General features: G+C 47.5%; 2 protein-coding genes and 1 non-coding gene across 3 annotated transcripts; 2 read left to right on the top strand and 1 right to left on the bottom strand.

The window, feature by feature from the left end:
* Nucleotides 1-5,509: 5,509 nt before the first annotated feature.
* Nucleotides 5,510-9,932, bottom strand: LOC115384702 (ras-related protein Rab-38). The gene is made up of 4 exons (XM_030086944.1): nt 9,407-9,932; nt 6,738-6,868; nt 6,464-6,613; nt 5,510-5,943 (listed from the first exon to the last, which is right to left on the bottom strand). The coding sequence occupies exons 1-4, from the start codon at nt 9,597-9,599 to the stop codon at nt 5,740-5,742; spliced, it is 678 nt and encodes a 225-aa protein (XP_029942804.1). The 5' UTR covers nt 9,600-9,932; the 3' UTR covers nt 5,510-5,739.
* Nucleotides 9,933-11,572: 1,640 nt separating this feature from the next.
* On the top strand, nt 11,573-15,266 carry rps4x (ribosomal protein S4 X-linked). Its single transcript, XM_030087967.1, has 7 exons — nt 11,573-11,625; nt 12,153-12,230; nt 12,504-12,684; nt 13,666-13,763; nt 13,868-14,039; nt 14,116-14,273; nt 15,118-15,266. The coding sequence occupies exons 1-7, from the start codon at nt 11,623-11,625 to the stop codon at nt 15,217-15,219; spliced, it is 792 nt and encodes a 263-aa protein (XP_029943827.1). The 5' UTR covers nt 11,573-11,622; the 3' UTR covers nt 15,220-15,266.
* Nucleotides 14,391-14,456, top strand: LOC115386305 (small nucleolar RNA SNORD61). Its single transcript, XR_003931292.1, has one exon. It is a non-coding gene; the product is annotated as a small nucleolar RNA SNORD61 (small nucleolar RNA).
* Nucleotides 15,267-19,181: the final 3,915 nt, after the last annotated feature.

Raw genomic sequence — 19,181 nt, 5'->3', positions numbered from 1 at the left:
CATCGCCGCTGCCACCTCCATCAAGGCTGCCTGCACCATCACTGCTGCTAGCACCATCACCGCTGCTGGCACCATCACCGCTGCCACCTCCGTCACCGCTGCCAGCACTGGCACCACCTCTCCAAAACGCCATAATACGCCGAAGCCACTCCATTGTCTGCTCTCTACAGGTTTGGATGTCGTTTGCTCGCTGGTCTGCTCACAAATGAGTTTAAATCCAGAGCAGAGCTCCAACGGTGTTTGAACACATGTCGTTATCACTGCCATGGAAACCGGCGGCCGTTTGAAAATATGTTTTGGACCACAGACATAATAAAGTTAATTTATTATTATAAATTATAAATGTTTCGTGCTTTTAGGAACATACTGTAAAATCAAAGTTGATCCGGAAAGAAAGAAGAGAAAAATAGCTCGCACGACACTATATTTACGTCCGGTAGACGTAACCACGTGACCTCCGCCCCTTGTCCAATCAGAACGCTTCGCAGCCTTCAGCATATAAGAAATGTAAACTCAAAGCTTATAAATGTAATTCAGAATTAATTATTTTGGAATAAACTAATTACAAATTAAAGACACCATGTAACCACACAGAAACATTCTATTTCGCCTTCATTTCATTCCGGTCCTTCTGAGCATGCGCACATATTTCCAAGATGGCGACGAGCGTCTCACTCGAATGGAAATATTTTCGAATGAAAAACACCACATGAGTGTAAATAAATCAATAAAAAGGCATTGTTCTAAATTAAGATCACAATCATTATGATTACAGTAACTGTCCGGCAGCAGTGTGAGCTGCTGGGTGAGTTCGGGTGTTGGGACGAGCTCACTCACCTCTGCTGGAGCCGAAAAACACCAGCAGGCTGATGAAAACCCCGAGAGCCGCAGATCTCGTCATTCTGGGGCCGAATTCACTGGAAGGACACGAGAGGGAACACGGAAGCTACATTTACAATAACATAACTGCAATAATTACATTCAAATCCTATATGAAACGCCTGATGCCAACTGTCGTGCATCGCTCTGTGATCTACCTGTTGAGCCTGCAGAAAGCCATCCGCGAGCGATTAGCTATGTCTGCAGAGAGCTGCGCATGCGCGTCACTGCCAGAGCCAGATTATCAATCAGGGATTTTTCCTCATTCTGGTATGTTTGTGTTTATTTATGCTCTTAAACTTTAGCTAACATTTGCTAACTCATTTTAAGTGTGTTGCGAGAAACTTTTTAGCCTTTCTGAGCGCTTTGTGAACACTATTTTGTGCCTTGCTAAAGGGTCTGTTGTACTAAATTCAAGTACTAAATAACATTTCAATGGAATGCAGTGAATTTTCTGAACATAAAACGAATGTATTTGTGCTGCACTTTTGTTCCTTTCAATTTAATGAAGTTATTTCAGTTAGTTTAATTCGTAATGGGTTTTTTTTTTATCATAATAGACAAACAGACTGGCCTTATCTTCACTCTCTCAACATTTAAATGTAGGATGGTTTAAATTAGTCTTTTCTGAGTGTCTTTCTATGTGAAACTGTTTACAATCAAAATATATGCTCCATTTCAACTGACAGATTCAGAATAAACTTTTTTTTTTTGCATTTTGTGTGCTAAATGCCAGTGAACTAATTCAATGATTAATTGTGATTAATTGCTTTCAGATCTGCAATTATTGTTTATTTAATTGATTGACAATGAACCATTGAATATAAGTTTTTCGCGCTTATGAGTTAATTTTGAAGCAAATTCGACACACCAGAAGTGATATGACAAATGTAAGACACAGATGTTTTAGAAATATATGTTTGTTTATGAATACTGCATGTTTTTTTTTAATAATTCTGCTTTTGTTTAATCATCTGTATTTTGCTTGCTGCTGTCTTTTTGGAGTTTGTACAAGTTTCACCCTCTGTTTTCCACCTGTAAATGTCTGTACTGCAGATGACTCACTGGAAGGCTGTGTGCAGGGTTGGTGGTGCCTACAGCGCTGCAGGGCCTCTAACAGCTTCATGAAAGAGCAAACCATTTGCCAGGTCAGTATTTCATCACTCACAATCATTATTTCAGTACTTGTAATTTTAGAAACGAGACCAGACCACAGGGAACCTCTGTCATGCTTGTTCCCAGCATGCCTCTCCTCTCCTGAGCAGAAAAGCAATGCTGAGGTTGTCCTCACTGTGTGATCGAACCAGAATGTTTTCTTAAATGAGGTTTTCCCACCTGCTCCCCGAACATGGGCCAAAGGAGCACGACCTACTGAGCCAGGAGTTCTGGGCCAGTGCCCCCCCTGCTGGACCCAGAGGGAACTGAGATGGAGAGCTTCTGGGCTGAAAAGGCAACCTGAAAGCCTCAGGTCAGAATTCTGATTGTCATTGCACACCACCTCCAGCTCCATGCTCCTCCATTGACTGGCAGCCATGGGACTGTCTCACACACCCTGGACTGCTTCAGCTCAGACCTCTCAGCCGCACTGAGTCTGTCCAGTTAGAATCCTTCAGATCCCAGCCATCACCCCTCTCCTCCGGAGTCCCTCAGGGCAGCAACTGCATCTCAGTCGATCTCCTTAAATTTCATACATTTGACCAACGCGACAGTTTTGCTGAATATTTACAAGTTTTTAAACATTTCTCTTTATTTTTAATGTCAGTCACGTTTTATGGAATAAGGAGATAAACGCCTTGTTCGGTTGTAAATGTTGCAGAGCGCCGGAAACGCACCCAAAGCCTGAACTCAATCAGCGGATCCTCTGACTGTGAGGCGGCAGAGTCAACCACTGCACCACGGTGCCTCGTGTAATCGCAGAAACTAATCAAAACTTTAGTGAACACACTAAATTCAAGGAAAGAAGTTAAGATTTCACGCCACTGACCTGAAAATAGAACAATCTGCTGACGTTCAGAGGCAACACAGATCAGCTGACGACAACAACAAACGTAGAAACGAAGCACATTCGAGGTTTTCTGGTGATGCTCCGACTCACAGATGTTGGAATCCCCTTCGCCGCCGCCGCCGCTCTCAGACCTGAAGGACGCAACAGGTTCGACCACAAAGACCCAGCAGACAGGATCAATCCTCCTCTGAGTGGGAAGACCAGCACTCATCTCACAGGAACGGCGTCTCCTCCTCCTCCTCCTCCTCCTCCTCCTCCTCCCGGCGCTGCTGACGCTCAGCCGCCGATCCGTCCTCCCTTCGACTGATGGTGTGAATCAATAACAGCGACACAAAACACAGGAGGACACGAGCGAGGGAGGAGAGAGAGGCCAGGAACAGCAGCCGCTGGGGGGAAATCACAGGTTTTATCTCAGCAGCAGAGGGAGGGGAAACAAGCGGAGCGGCGCTGAGGAGGCGAAGGAAACGCTTCTTCAAAATGTGCTTTCAGAAACATGAACGTTCTGTGTTGATGGACTGTTTTCACCCGGAGAGCAAACAGCCGCCTGTTGCTCCCTCTAGTGGACGAAGAAGAGTACAGGAGGCGGAACGGAGGCTCAAACACAAGTTAAACCGTCTCATTGATCTTCTTCAGTCCAGGGTTTTCAAACGTGTGGCCCGTGGCCCAACAGCAGCCTTCCAGATGGTCCACAGAATGACCTTCCACTGTGAAGAAAGCCTTGCTTCAGGGCCACACGCCTCCCAAAAGGGTCCCTGGTCCAAGTCCAGCTTGCGTTTGAAGTTTGCATGTTCTCCCTGTGCGTACACTGCTTTTCTAGGCCTTCCTATACAATGCATTTGAGGATAGTTAGTGACTCTGAATTGCCTGTTTGTGTGAATGTGACTGTCTGGAGGTCTTTCATTCCTGCGGTCACCGGATGATTTGGCGTCTTCATCCAGGATCGTAGAGTTTTGGTGCGAGCGGAGGGAGGAAGACACCCCTGAGCTGAACGTTTTGGCTAATTCTTCATCTCCAGTTATTCAGCTGTCGTCCACTCTGCCGCCGTCTGATGAGTTTGGGCCTCTTTAACCGTGTCATTTGAACTGATAGCAGCCAGTGGACGATCAGATGATCTGATCACAGCAGAAGAAAAAAAGGCATGTGCCGGCCCAGTATTGTGAAACATCTCAACAGAAATGATCAAAGCGTACCGACTTCATGTGCCGCGGGGAGCAATTCACAGAGACTTCAGCACATTTCTGATGACAACACACCTTGAAAAGGCTTTTCACCACACTCGAATGAGGCCTTTCAGATCGGCTGAACACCTGCTGCAGCCTGAACGGAGCAGGCTGACGAGAAAGGAACATTTCCATTATGATGCCCTTTCTGGTGCCGTCACAGGAAACATCAGCGACTGAAAGGCTCCGTGTATTTACCTGTCAGCCAGAACAATGGGCCGTCTCCCATTATGTTGAGTTTTCTTGCTTTCAGCGAGAGAGAAGTGCAAAACATGCAGTAGCAGTGAGCTGGAAATGCAGTGGATCCATGGTTTGTTTGTTTCCTTTTCCCCTTGCATTAAACTGACATGTCAGATTTATATTCAGCTTTTGAAATAACATTCACTGTCTCCCGTTTATGAAGAGCCCACTATATTCACATTTACTGAAAAGCTTCCAGACAGAATTCAGAATCGCTTCAAAAAAACTGACAGAAAAAAGAAAATGAGGGACGAAGCCGTTTATATAGCAACAGTTCAACAGTCCTCCTAACAGAAATCCAGGTGTATGTTGAATAAAGCAAAGCTAAATGAAGGAGTTATGCTATCTGAAGCTAGCATGCTGATGCTACCACAGCGGCCGTGTTCCCTCCACTTTTACAAACCTTTTCTTTTGATTTCAGTAAATGTTTTATCTCGCACTTAGGTGGAAACAACAATTTAATGTTTTTCCATTTAAATGTAGATGCTATTAAGTGGGAAGCTAATGCTAGGCTAACGGAAAACTTCAAGGTCATGTGACTTCGTTCAAGTTCACTGTAGGGAAAATATGTTGTAAAGCTCTGAAGTTCTGCTTTCACAGGACTCTGGGAGGCAGATTTGACGCCTCGATATGTGGCAGCATGTGTTCGTTTGTTCAGTTTTCCTGCAAAAAGTATAAGGTAAAAATAATCGGAATAAAATAATTCACACAAGAAACATGACACAGTCGTATTTGGCTGAGATTTAGTTGAAGGAAATCAAGAAGCTGTTTCTAGAAGGCAGAAATCTGAACACTGGTATCAGGACGCAGTAGAAATAAATACTGAAGTGAACCAGCCCCCCCACCAGCTGCTGTAATACCACTTTGTACCAGGAGGTGGTGCAGTCACCACACGTCTGCTTGTATTTCAGAATGAAAGAAGCAGCAGAAGCAGTTTAACAAGAAACAACCAGCAACAAATGTGTCGGCTCGGTCCTCTGTCCTGTTCCTTTAAGAGAGCGGAGCTGTTGTTTTAGCAGTCTGTGGTGTTTGTGAACCGACTGGACGGTAATGTCAACTCAGAGACACGCAAACTCAACAGAAACTGCAGAACAAACACTATGCAGATTATTCCGTCCCTCTTGTTTTTTTTTTTTTACCAGACGTTAAATTCTCTGCTGATGTGTTGAAGACAGTAGAAGTATTTAAGACTCTGGAAACAACGTAGCAATAAAAACCTCCACAACAAATCAAACCGTTTTTCTTCTTAAAAACATTTAAAATGAAATACATTGTCACTGTCCAGTCTTTTTTCTTCAGGAGTCCGTTTGGTTTGGATTTCATTTCCCTGTTTTTCAGCAGAAGATGGTCCGTCTCCAGTCCTTCAGCTCGACCCCTGACCCCTGACCCCGGCCGTCAGTCGCGCTCTTTGGGCTTGGCCGAGTCGCACCCCGAGCATCCGCCGAGCCGCTTCTCCTTCATGTTGTAGTCGAAGCGAGGCAGCACCAGGACGCCGCCGTCCGCCTCGGCCCTGGCGCCGCCGTTGGCCGCCCTCTCCTCCTCCACGGCCATGACGCTCTTCATCAGACAGCTGATGGCGTCGTCGATGTTGGTGTTGTCCTGCAGACGCACGGGGACGGAGGATCAGCCGGAGAAGCTGTTCTGATCAGTGTCGCTACAAATGTGTGAAAGTTCCCTGAAATGTTTCCTGACTCTGTAACTCTTCTCTGGAAACACTCCTAATTTCCCGTCACTTTCCAGAGTCTTCCTCATCGCCGCCGCCGAGAGCCTGACACAAAGGACGCTCCTCGTGGTGAACTATAAAAAGCTCCGCTTCGAAAATAGAACAATTGAGTAAGTGGATCAAACAAATCGAATCTGCCAAATTGAAGCGACATGGCAAAGGCCGTTAGCGATCTACAGATCCTTCCACCTCTTCTGTGAACTCCCACACTCGCCTCACGGAAACACTCCGACCGACCGAGCGGTATGAGTCCTAACAACTTCCTGAGCGCGAAATAGAAGAGAACCTGTGACGCGAACACGTAACTGTGCCGGATGTTGTTCCTGTGAACCTAGAAAGAGGTGAGGCTGGAGAAGCTGTGCGGCGGGCGGGGGGACGGGGGAGGGGCGGGCTTGCCTTGGCGGAGGTCTCGAACCAGCCGACGAAGCCGTACTCCTGGGAGAAGGCCTCCAGCTTGGGCAGCTTGGGGCACAGGCCCAGGCGGCGCTGGTCGCACTTGTTGGCCAGCAGGACGGCTGGAACCGGCCTGCCGTTGCTCAGGGCGACCTGAGGAGAGACGGTCAGTCTGCATGTTCTCCCTCAGCCTGCATGGATTTTCTCCCCACGGCTGCGGGTTCACGTTTACAAAAGTGCCTCGAAACATCGGAATAGGACAGAAAACTGGACTTACCTTGGAGTCCAGGTCCCCCTTCCACTTGAGGACCGCCTGGAAGGTGGAGAGCCGGGTCATGTCGAAGACGACCAGCGCGCCCACCGCCTCCCGGTAGTACACCCGCGTCATGTTGCCGTAGCGCTCCTGCCCTGAAGCACGGACGGCGGAAACACCTCACGTTAGCTTGTGGCTTAGCCGCAGATTCACAGAAGAAGGAAAGAGAAAAACCCTCAGAATGGCACCACGGCCACCGGAAACCCGGAGACTCCCACTGACGACACATGGCTAAAGGAAAGCTACAAATGAGAAAATCAGAAAATGCTCAGAAATGGTGATAAATCATCTAAATGAACCAATAAACTGACACTAAAGGTCAGACTTTGATTTGCATTGTCCAATCAACACTTATGGATTTATTGTCTAATCATTGATTGCCTCTTGTTTAATCAACACTATGATTATTATTTGTTGTCCAATCAGCACCTATTGATTCACTACAGTCCAGTCAACACTCATAGATTCCTGCTTATGGTCCAGTCAGCAGCTGTTGATTGTTTGTTCGTCACAGACGCTACTCGGCGCCGTTTTCTGAAGACATTTTAACGGAAATCCTCCTCATTTGGTGAAATGGAAGATTTCCACATGGTCGACTGTTTGCAGAGTCATCGTTGGTCAAGCGAGATTATAATGTGCTCAACACAGTTCCTGTGTGAATAAGAAAAAAAAAACAAAACACACACACACACACACACGTCTTTTGTCAGATGGAGGAATGTGTGTGTGTGCGTGACGGATCCTGCCAGTGTGCAACTGAATATGTGAATAACGCTCTATCCCGGCAACTAACTTCCTCCACATGATCCTAATATAGTGGTGAATCAGCGAGCCGGGGTCTGATACACACACACACACACACACACACACACACTGCACATGACCTCTGAGCACAGCACACAGCTGAACGCCGTCCAATCAGGGCTGATCGATGGAGGCAGAGGCTCCACGCTGGATGAGCGCAGATTCCAGTCAAGCTGTGCACATGTTGAAGATTTTCCTCAGGATTTCAGGAGAGAAAACATCGTCCTGGGTGCGTTTCCAGCAGTCGGTTTTGACCGCAGCTGCTGAGCGAAGAGTCGCCTCTTCCAGACAAACACTGAGTCTATTCTCTCCCCCAACCAACAATGACGCAGTTCTGAGTGAGACGCTGCGATCGGGCTGGTCTGACGGCCCGGACGGCTCGGACTGGGACGCCGGCGGCCCCGGGGTGAAGTCCGCCCGGCCCACTGCTGCTCCTATCAGCCGCCATGTGGCTCCAGTGCAAACACCAACTCACACACATCGGTGTTTAAGGGCCTGATTAAAGGGGGGAAAAGGTACAAAGAGCTGTGTAGAACACAGTGGGCGAAGAGATAAAAACCCGTCTTGTTCTGCAGAAGCTGAGGTCAACCGCATTCAGCGTCGGATGTGTCAGCGAAACGTGGCCGTCGAGTGTGAAAGAAGCGAATTACTGCAAGAGTTTGCTTCTCAGGAGTGTGGCGCTTCAAGAGAACGGGGTTCGTCACCACACATCACGGTTTCATCCATCAGAAACTTGCTTTTAAAGGAAAAAAAATCCAGCATTTCTCCTTATTCTACACTTTCATGGCTGCATTTATCAGCCGTCCAGAAATTAAAAATATCTGTATGGATCATCAATGCTGTGTGTACTGCCTTTATTCCACTTACTCAACATCTAAATGAGCTAAAATATGGACTGTGGCACAAATACAGTCCAGTAAGAAATATTCTGATTGATTAAATAAAGATTCAATTACATGTAAGCCTGGTTTTTATATTTCTATTAACAGCCCAAAAATAAACAGCTGAATGTGAGTTTCTCATCATCTTTCCAGGAAGTTTTCTGAAGTGCCGAAGAAACTGGAGAGTGCGCTGGTAATTACATTTAACGCACGCGCAACAAATATTAAGGACTGAAAAGGCATTTGTCCGGAAAATAAAGGAGCTTGATGAAATAAAAGAGAGAGCTCATAATTTATGTTTCCAAACATCAGTAACACTGTTGATAGATTTTTATTATGTTTGACTGCAGAGTGGCCAGCAGGCCTGAGATGGGATCATGAAAGACCTCTATTCAGCACGTGTTTAAAAGTATAACTGGATCACAGGTTCATTTTACTGAAAAGAGAGAGACTTCAGTATGTGGGTGATCGACAAAATACTCACACAATGACAAGTTTCCAAACTTTCCAAAAATGTTCCAAAGCTAATAAATTAATGTATTCGTAATTCGTTACTTTTATAATTACTTTTTGTGTCTCCAAATTGGATTACAACACAGGCACCACGTTTCTAATAATCACAAATTAATATATAATTACAGATAAACTTTGTTTTTTTATTATTATTGTTGGGTTTGTCTTATATAATCGCGTATGCGTAATTGTTTGAGACTAAAAACACATTCTTCATCAAAATAAAACTTTAAAAAAATACCTTCGTAGCCACACGTTTGTAATTTTACGTGCGTAAAAGGCCTCTTTGGAGTATTTTGCACTTTTTCTTACCGACCAGTGTTTAGATTACAGTTAATCGCCGTGTGATTTATATGAGTCTGGTTAAAGACAACATGACGGTGCCACTCCGGGACTCGGAGCGAACACCGGCGGCTCCGGCGGACTTTTACGCACCGGCGATGTCCCAGAGCTGCAGCCGCACCACGGTGTGCTGGTCCCACTGCAGCACCTTGAGGGCGAAGTCCACCCCGATGGTGGCCCGGTAGTGCTGGGAGAACACCTGGTGCACGTAGCGCTTGATGATGGAGGTCTTCCCCACGCCCAGGTCTCCGATGACCAGGACTTTGAGGAGACGCTCCTGCTGCATGGCCACGACTGGATCCACTCCCCCAACAGCGAAGAGGTGGAGGATCCAAACACGAAAAGAGTCGCAAAAATGTGGAGAATTAAGCGGTTTGGATCGCCATCCTGGGTGGCATTAATGAAAGTGGCCTCGGATTGTTGCAGATTGCAGAAGAGCGCAGAGACGATCCGTGCGTCGGAGCGTCCTCCGTCATGTCCGCAGCTGGAGGAGTTCCAGTCCGCCTCTCTCGCTCCGACTTGCGAAATCACGAAGCGAAGAAGAAGCGGCTGAGGAAAAGAGATATGTGAGGGGATGTTATCAGTCGAGGCTGCGGTTTGAGCTTCTTCTTCTTCTTTTCCTCCGGTAGTTTGTTAGAGAGGAGAGAAACTGAGGACCACACCTCCTCCTCCTCCTCCTCCTCCTCCTCCTAAACCTCCACACAGCACAATTCTAACTTATAGTGTTTCTATTTTTGTTTTATTGCAAATAAATGTGAACATGAGAACATTTAATTCAGTATTAATTTATTTTTCAACAAAACTTGAAAAAGTTGACTTTTTGACTTTTTTCTTCTTGTCACTAAAGTAGTTGACTCTTGAGTCTTTTAAACTCACTGAAACAGTGAAGTTTTTCTTCCGGATCCGGACACCTGGACACACTCTGGTGCCATTCTCAGCTCTTTATGCTTCAAAAACCACCCCAGAAATCTTTATTTGACCTGAATCCACCCTGATCTCCCCCCACTACGGTTTCCTTCATGGACGGTGGAGTTTGCGTTGTGATGGTTTGCTGCCCTCTGCTGGTGAGGTCACATAATACTGCAGAGATGAATTAAACGTGTGAGTTTGGGAGAGCAGAGTCCAGCTGACAGGCTGCAATCTGATCCAACAAGACTGGAAAACTCAGTTTAACTGAGGTCAAACTCCCTGTGTTTCAGTTCATTCATACTAACTGCATTATTCAGACTTTTTGCAAAAAATAAAAAAAAGTGCTTTGCCCTGGTGTTGCACCTGCAATATCAGAATCAAAAGAATGCAAAAAAATGTATAATGAACTAAAGTGGGTCACCAGAGACAGCAGTGTGAAAATACAGAAGAAACACTGGCATGCAGTCCAGGTTTGTGTCCGGCTGTGGGATTAGTTCTTGCAGAGAGAGAAAGTCAGTGTGTGTGTGTGCATCAGCTGGAATGGCTTGGCAGAGGAAGACACTCATCCCCGAGGAGCTTTATCTCCTCCAGTGTAAACAGGACTGAGATCTGCCAGCGACACTGGCATTTCCTGAGCGGGAGCGTGAGACGCGGCCTGGCACAGCTCAGTCCTCTTCTGGAGCTGATGGGGGCAGAGAGGGACTTTGAGGTGACGGGGATGTTTTGCCATCAGGAGGAGAATCTCAATAAAGCTGCATGTTCCAGAGTCTTCCTCGCTTCAACACAACTAAATCTAATGATCATGTCATTAAAAGGGATGGTGAGCTGTGCTGAATTCAAACCAGTGTCTGCTGTGCAGTTCTAGATCTCAGTGTATTGTGAATATCTTTTATAAATTTCACACAAAGAAAGGCTGTTAATAAATAGGTCCAACTCGACCTCCTGCTGGGCCTGTCTTGGCCCACGGGCCTTATTTTTGACACTCCATTGAATTTATTATGCATAACAATGTCCTTCGCCTATAGTTTTTTTTTTTTTTTTTTAGATTTTTTTTATTTAAAACATTCACAAAGCAGGATAATTATAGGCCTTTACTTTTATTATTTAATATTGAAGAAATTACAGGATTCAAAAAACGTTTCCATCTTCCTACATCTTTTCACACTAAGTTGAAATAATTAAAGAGACTCTAAAGAGAGCTGAAACATGCAATACATGAATCCAATTTTAAAACTCAGAGATAACGCGTGTTCATGTTTTATCAGTTTATGAGTGCGCTCGAGGAGGTAGAAAGTATTTCTCTCGCGCCTTTTGCCGCGGTGTGTCCCTCCCCGGCTGCCGTCCCAGCTCTTATCCTCCACTACCGGAAGCGGCCGGTCCTTTTCCCCGCAGACTCCAACATGGTGAGCAGTTTCTCCTCGCGAGTCCGCTCCGACTTTATCCACAAACATCACTTCGTGGCATTGTTTTACCAAACATCTATCTCCCCCGACTTGTCGTTTCATCTCTTATTAAACGGCACAGTGTGAAATTATTGCTGCAAATTGTGATTTTTCTTCCTATCTTGGTGTTTTATCTTGGCCTGGCTGTAGCCGCCGAGCCTCACTGTGGCTAGCAGAGTTAGCTCAGCTAGCGGAGAGAGGTCTTCTGAAATGTGGCTTAATGTGGCGCAGCGTGGTGGCGTTTTGTAAATGTGAGAGTTAATTGTAACTCTTAATGCTGAATTATCGGGACCTGCTGTTTTTCTGTGAATGAATTAACGGCGGTGTGACTAGGCCGCAGCCAGCCGCAGCGCGTTAGCAGCTATGCTAACATGACAGATCTGCTTTATATTTCACTTTCAAACATTCAGGATTAATGACTTATCTGCTGCAGCAGTGTGACGCCGGGTTTTCAGTCTACTGACCGGGTTTTATCTCATCCCCTCCAGGCAAGAGGACCGAAGAAGCACCTGAAGCGCGTCGCAGCGCCGAAGCACTGGATGCTGGACAAGCTGACCGGAGTGTTTGTAAGTCATGATTCCTCCATGTGATCTCTGGATGCTCCCGATGATTAAAACCCCTTCAGAGAGAAATCTGAACTCCTTTATAAATATATTTATGCCGATGTACTCCATAGTAGTGAAAGGTTCATTATTGACTTTGTCCACAGTTAATTTCTTATAAATTAAATACCAAACGATAGTTCAATACACACCTCACATGTGACCAGTACACTGCTGCTGTCCAGAAGACGCCTGTCCTTTGCCAGGCTCGTGGTTGACGTGTCCTTCCCGCCGCAGGCTCCTCGTCCCTCCACCGGTCCCCACAAGCTGAGGGAGTGCCTGCCCCTCATCATCTTCCTGAGGAATCGCCTCAAGTACGCCCTGACCGGCGACGAGGTGAAGAAGATCTGCATGCAGAGGTTCATCAAGATCGACGGCAAAGTCCGCACCGATGTCACCTACCCCGCCGGGTTCATGGGTGAGTTCAGGGAGCCTCTGAACGGCGCGTCGTTAGACCCAGCAGAGAAACGGAGCAATGATGAAGAAGCAGGTTTGATCAGAGATGAGCTGAAACTAAAACCACTCCTCTAAGAAGCACTGAGCTCCTGTTTCCTTCATTTGCCAGTTTATTGTTCATTATTGTAATTTGAGAGTGTTTATGATGAGACTGAAAGGTTTTGGGCGCGTGGGAAGGGTTTCTGTGGATATACAGTGATAAACTGATCGTTTGAATGCCGTCATATCGGTAGTTTAATTTCATGCCCTCCTAGCAGGGCTGCAGTAACACTTCTGTCACCTTGAACCCGGCCAGCAGCTCCGTCTGGAGGTGTGCGGTTTAATTTCCAGGTCCGGGGGAAGCATCGCTGCAGGTGGACTCATGTTGTCTGCCTACAGTCAGGGAACAGCTGTGGTCAGGACGGCCCGGCAGCTTCTGTTGTCCTGAGAGTTTATAATCGGTTGATTCTTTTACTGACTGAGTGAAACTTGGCTTTCTTTTCATGTTGACTACATTTCAGGAGTTAAATTGTCATTTTACTTTGTGGCTTCTTGTCTATCTGCAGTGGTGAACATCATGAGGTTTATATAAAGTCTCTTCAGAAACTTAGTTTTTTTTCCATTTGTGTTTATAAATCTATTTCTTCATGTGTCCATGCTTAGAGGAGGAGCTTTCCTTCTGTTTTCAGATGTACTGCTGCTGATATTTTATTCTTTCTGTGAGTGAAGACAGTAAAATGTTCATGGTTTGAAATGTTGCTGTCAGAATGTTCTTAAAGTGAGAGTTTATGCATTTGTTTTATTGGCATTTCAGCGGGTCCTGATACAACAGGCTCCGTCACCTCTGGTTTATGATACAGAATCATTTGTTTTCTAGAAATTAAGTAAAGCTAAACTGTAGGAACGATTCCCTATAGCTTCCACCGCTGTCTTCATCGTTTCTCTGTTCTCCTCTTCCGTCCAGATGTGATCAGCATTGAGAAGACCGGCGAGCACTTCCGTCTGATCTACGATGTGAAGGGACGCTTCACCGTCCACCGCATCACCGCCGAGGAGGCCAAGGTAACGCGGGGTCACACACACTTCCTGTTGGTGTGACCACCGGGGGTTTGACACAGTGAGATCAGTCATTTGCACACACACACTCACACACTGGTCCTCTGCAGTACAAGCTGTGCAAGGTGAAGAAGATCCTCATCGGCACCAAGGGGATCCCCCACCTGGTGACCCACGACGCCCGCACCATCCGCTACCCCGACCCCCTCATCAAGGTCAACGACACAGTCCGCATCGACCTGGACACCGGCAAGATCACAGACTTCATCAAGTTCGACACCGGTGAGTTGTGGCTCCAGTCCGGCTGCACGTCGCCCTGCGGCGCTCTGGACTCACCCCCCTCCCTCTCTCCCCCCAGGTAACCTGTGCATGGTGACCGGCGGCGCCAACTTGGGGCGTATCGGTGTGATCACCAACCGGGAGCGTCACCCCGGGTCCTTCGACGTCGTGCACGTCAAGGACAGCACGGGCAACAGCTTCGCCACCAGGCTCTCCAACATCTTTGTGATTGGCAAGGTGAGGTCTGGGTCCTGCAGCGACCAGTCTGAAGAGGAGAACCAGATTTTTAATATTTGTGTCTTTATAAAAGCTGCAAACGTGTAAAACGAGCGAGGAAGTGATCAGAGATCTGGAGCCATGATGACTTCCTGGTTTTGATCAGCGATGAAAGAACCTGATCCTCTAAGAAGTTCTGAGCTCCGTGATTCGTCAGTCACCTGCGTGGCTGTAGGAGTGGCTGGATTACTGACCGGTGCCATCCCTGTGGTTTTCACCCAGTCGCACGCTGCAGGTGAAACCTGGAGCTCAAGTGTTTGAGCTGGGAAGGCGTCGGTGGAGATTTCAGTGTATTAGAGAGGTTTTAAGAACACTTAAAGGACCCGTCTGATTCTGTCAGAGAGAAGTTGCTGTGGACGTTTTTATCTGTGTTGATGGAGAGCTGGAGGGCGGACTGGAATTACTGAAACAAAATAATTTCAAAGATTAGAAAGCAACTCAAAGACAGCAGTGAGATGTGAGCGGCTCCTTCCTCCTGGAGGAACTTTGGGGTGAAAGTTTGGAATTCATGAATATTATGATGTTCTCATGCTGGGCCACCAGCTGGCGCTGTGTTTAGTCTTTGACCTTTCCGTCTCGCTCATACAGACCTGTTGATTGTGGAGGAAATGTCTGGATGCTTTAATTTCCCTGAGTTGAGTAAACTCGACGTGTCCGATAGTGATCCTGACAGAGCGTTTGATCCCCTCCGAACCCGGAGGTGTGAACAGAAAGACCAACTGTTTCCGAGTTGATCTGCTGGTTTTCTGAAATGTCCGAACGGCCGTCCTCGTCCACGCTAACCAGCCCGTCTCCTGGTTTCCAGGGCAACAAGCCGTGGGTGTCCCTGCCCAGAGGAAAGGGAATCCGTCTGACCATCGCCGAGGAGAGAGACAAGAGGCTGGCCGCCAAGCAAGGCAGCAGCTAGACGCACAGCCCGCCGCCTGCCTCCAAATAAAAACTGTTATTTCCAAACCGCTGGCCTCCTGACCGCTTTGTTCGCTGCTGCAGCTCCGCTCTGATGCTCACTTCGACTGTAAATATCTCTTCATGGGTGTTTTTGGTGAATCACATCTTCAGTGGAACTCGAACCAGGTTCCCTCAGCCCCCCCCCACCCACGCCGCTTCCTCCCTCCATCCCTTCATCTAAGAATAGCCTCCACCTTTCATCATCCCTCCATCCTGCGCTGATCATCCCTGCCATCTCCGCCTGCTGTAAACATGCGTCTATCTCACACACACACACACACACACACAAACACACACTTCCTGCCCCCCCCTCCGTCCCGGTTCTCTGTGTTCGGACTTCAGTGTTGGTCCATATGGTGACTGCTGAGCTGCAGCCTGCCGCTGCGCCGCAGAGACCTGGCCTCCGCACACCGCCACCTGTGTGTGTGTGTGTGTGTGTGTGGAATTAACAATAATAAACAAGGAGATGAATTTTCCAGGTCCGCCTCCTCCGGTGTGCGACACACAGCAGGAGTGTGTGTGTTGTCGTGTTTCGACACGGAGCAGAGCTGTAATCCATCATCGATACCCGACAGGAGAAAGGGGGCGGGGCTTAGGCTTCAGGATGAACCTCGGGCGCACTGCGAATGCTCTCCAGGTCATCTGACTGTGAAACACCAGTAGTAAGATAGACCAAATAATCTGCCTTTAACTCACATTTCACACCCAGTTGAAGGTCGAAACTGTTTGAGGCCTTCAGTGGTTTGGCTCAGCTGGTAGAGAGGGTTGCTGGTTCGAATCCCCTTCCACTCAAAACACTTCCAGGGTTTGTGGTTTGGTTACAAATCAAACATGGCAGCATTGTCCCCATTTTAAGGGTTAAAAAAAAAAGACCAAACAATCTTGTGCACACACACACACACACACACACACACTGTGTTTGAAATATGAGGCTCGCCAGGCACAGGCGTTGCTCTGGTCCTGTTCTGCGTCCCGTCATGAGCTGAGGAATAGTCTCACACACACACACACACACACACACACACGCACGCACGCACAGTCTCGTATTTCTATCCTTGTGGGGACCGTCCATTGACTCCCATTCATGTCTAGCCCCTAACCCTGACCCTTACCCTAACCCTAACCCACACCACAACAAAGCCTAACCCTAAAGAAATGTTTTTGCACTTTTACTTTTTTCAGTAACAACAACATGGTCAAGAAAACACTGTTTCTCCTACTTAGGACCGGAAAAAGGTCCCCACAAGGCACGTCGTTCCACGTTTTGCTATCCTTGTGGGGACATTTGGCCCCAACAAGGATAGAAATACGAGAACACACACACACACACACACACACACACACACAGACACAGACAGAGGCTTTGAAGAGCGTCTGGCTGGGACAGTGAGAAGAGAGGCAGAAGATTAAACCGGACTCAGCTGGACTTCCTGCTGCCTGGATGTTGAAACACTCGTATTTATGAACAGGCCGTGCAACTAAACACACTTTTTTTTTATTATTTAAAAGTTCAATTACTTGGAAAAAAAAGGGGATAAAAATGAGTTTCATAACATTTTATTTGCTCTTGATAGTGTTTGTTTCTGTTTCCAATGGGAGACCTGAAAGTGTCAGCATTCCTGTGATTTCCTGGAGGTGTGACGTCTTCGTCACTTCATCCCGCTGCTGGAGACAAAAACCGAGAAGCCTTTGAGGAGGAGGATGTGGCTGATCCGTGTGCTGCTTCCACGCCCGCTTTAATCTATTAAACATGGATCATATTTGGGTCACGTTGCCCATGATGCTCGCCGACGTTCTTCTTCCCTCCATGAGAAATCGAACTGGAATCCTCCGATACGGTTAAGAGAATAAAAGCCTCCAAACTGCGCGTTTGCTCTGCTTGCAGCACACTTTAGTCTGCGCTCCGAGGAGGAACTCGAGGCTGAGGTGGTGACCTCCGGAGGCCGGTGACCTTCTCCTCGCCGAGCAGCAGATAGCTCTGTCTGCTCCGGTGCCGGTTTCGGCTCGGAGGCTCACGGAGACCCGGGACACGTCCAGTATGCAAAGAATGAAAACAGCAGAAAGACCAGAGAGCGAGAGGAAGGAGGGGGCGGAGGTGGACGGAGCGGCGGAGGTAGCTGCGGCGCGTGCTCTGTGTGGGTACAGAAAGTGGGCGGAGCCGAGCGGCTGGAACAATGAACTCAGTCATCTGAGAAGGAGGAGGAGGAGGAGGAGGAGGAGGAGGAGGAGGAGGAAGAGCGGGCGAGGACAGCTGTTTCTAATCAATTGCTTCCATATGATTGACTGAGTAAGTGTCGGCTGATTGGAGCGACCCCCCCCCCCACCGCCCCCCCACCTTCCTTGTCTGGTTGGTGGGACATGGTGACAGGCGGGTTGTCATAGCGACAGATTGGCTGAGTGACAGTCCTTATATGATGGGATGCAGGCCAGGGGGAGAGTATGGATGACGTGATGCAGACACGCCCTGCTCCTCCACCGCTCCCCCCGCCAGCCCCTACACTTTATATCCCCTCTGCACCCCCCCCCCACCCCCCACCCCCTCCACCACCTCCACCCCTTTCCTTTGTGCACAACTTTCTCATGTTGATGTTTTCAACTGTGTCAATAAAAAGGCAGTTTATGTTGAAATTCCTCCTCTCTCTCCCTCTCTCTCTCTCTCTCTCTCTCTCCCTCCATCCCCCCTCGCTCCATAAGAGGCTGCATGAACAAAAACATTGAGGTGGGCCAAGTTCTGGTCTGGGAGGGGTTGCAGAAAGGGGGCCCGGGGGGCGCTCCGAGGACCAGATGTGGAGCCGTGAGGAGGGGCTGGGGCCTGGAGTGAAGGATCGGGGAGTTTTCGCCGGACTCTGGAGGAGGAACGTCACCGAGGGTCCAACAGAAGATTCGCTCTGCAGATCCTCCACGGTGGATAAACCCACAGACTTATCAGCCACCGTAACCTTTTACTGGGTGTCAATGCACATCTAAGCTCTGAGGTGATTAACTTTACCGTATACAGATCAGGTCAGAGTTCAGAGGACCGGAGCTGCTTTAAATCAGACAGAAAGTGAACTGATGTGGTGTTCGGTGACTTAATCTGCAGTAATTAACGCGCTGTGGAGGAACCGTTGACCGAAGACACGTTGAAGCCAAGTGATCACAGTCGTTAGTACATTCCACAACTCTCGTTTCAGGAATGGATTCTGGCGTCATTTCCCGGGAGAGTGAGGTGAATGGAGGACAGAGAGACTTCCAGCTGGGAATGTGACAGTCTAACAGCTGGAGACGCTCTGTTCCACCTCTGCTCTCACCAGAGACAGACCCAAATGCTTCTTTCAGGATTCACCGGTTATCACTAGTCAAAGAGACCGATAACTGATACATACAGCTGATATTCATTTGCTGTGAAAGTGAAAATATTGGTTTTGTAATTTTGAATTATACAAAGCCTCTCGGGCTTCCGTAGCTACTTCCGGTTTGTGTTTCGTAGGACTAACAGCAGACTTTTTAAAGTTTTTCAATGTTGTTGGTCTTTTTCTGAGTGAGGGAAATATCTGCCTGCTAGAATTGAAAGAAATAGCGTTTGTGTTTTGTGTTTAGTCAGTGAAATTTCGCTCAGTTTAATTTGTTCCCGCAAGTTCCACGACTGTTATGCTAACTGTTAGCATGTCGATCGCTTTTCCCATACAAGTTAGCATTAAGCTAGCGGGACTTTTATTCATAGTGCTTGTTGTGATTTACTGTGTTTTACAGCGTCTCGTTCGTGTGGAAAGCAGAATTCAGCTTACTTCACTTAATTAATCTGCCAGTTCGGAGACAAATCTCTTCTCTCCAGAGTTTATTTCACCGATAAAGCTTCTTCTCCGTGCACATATATCTACGGCTCTATGCAAATATATCTATGGCGCTCTCACTGCTGATTGGCTGTTAGCCCTGCAGGCT

The sequence above is a fragment of the Salarias fasciatus genome, chromosome 3 (assembly GCF_902148845.1).
Source record: "Salarias fasciatus chromosome 3, fSalaFa1.1, whole genome shotgun sequence".
NCBI classification, from domain to species: domain Eukaryota; kingdom Metazoa; phylum Chordata; class Actinopteri; order Blenniiformes; family Blenniidae; genus Salarias; species Salarias fasciatus.
The sequence above is the reverse complement of the archived record's forward strand: the minus strand, read 5'-3'. Positions and strand labels throughout refer to the sequence as shown.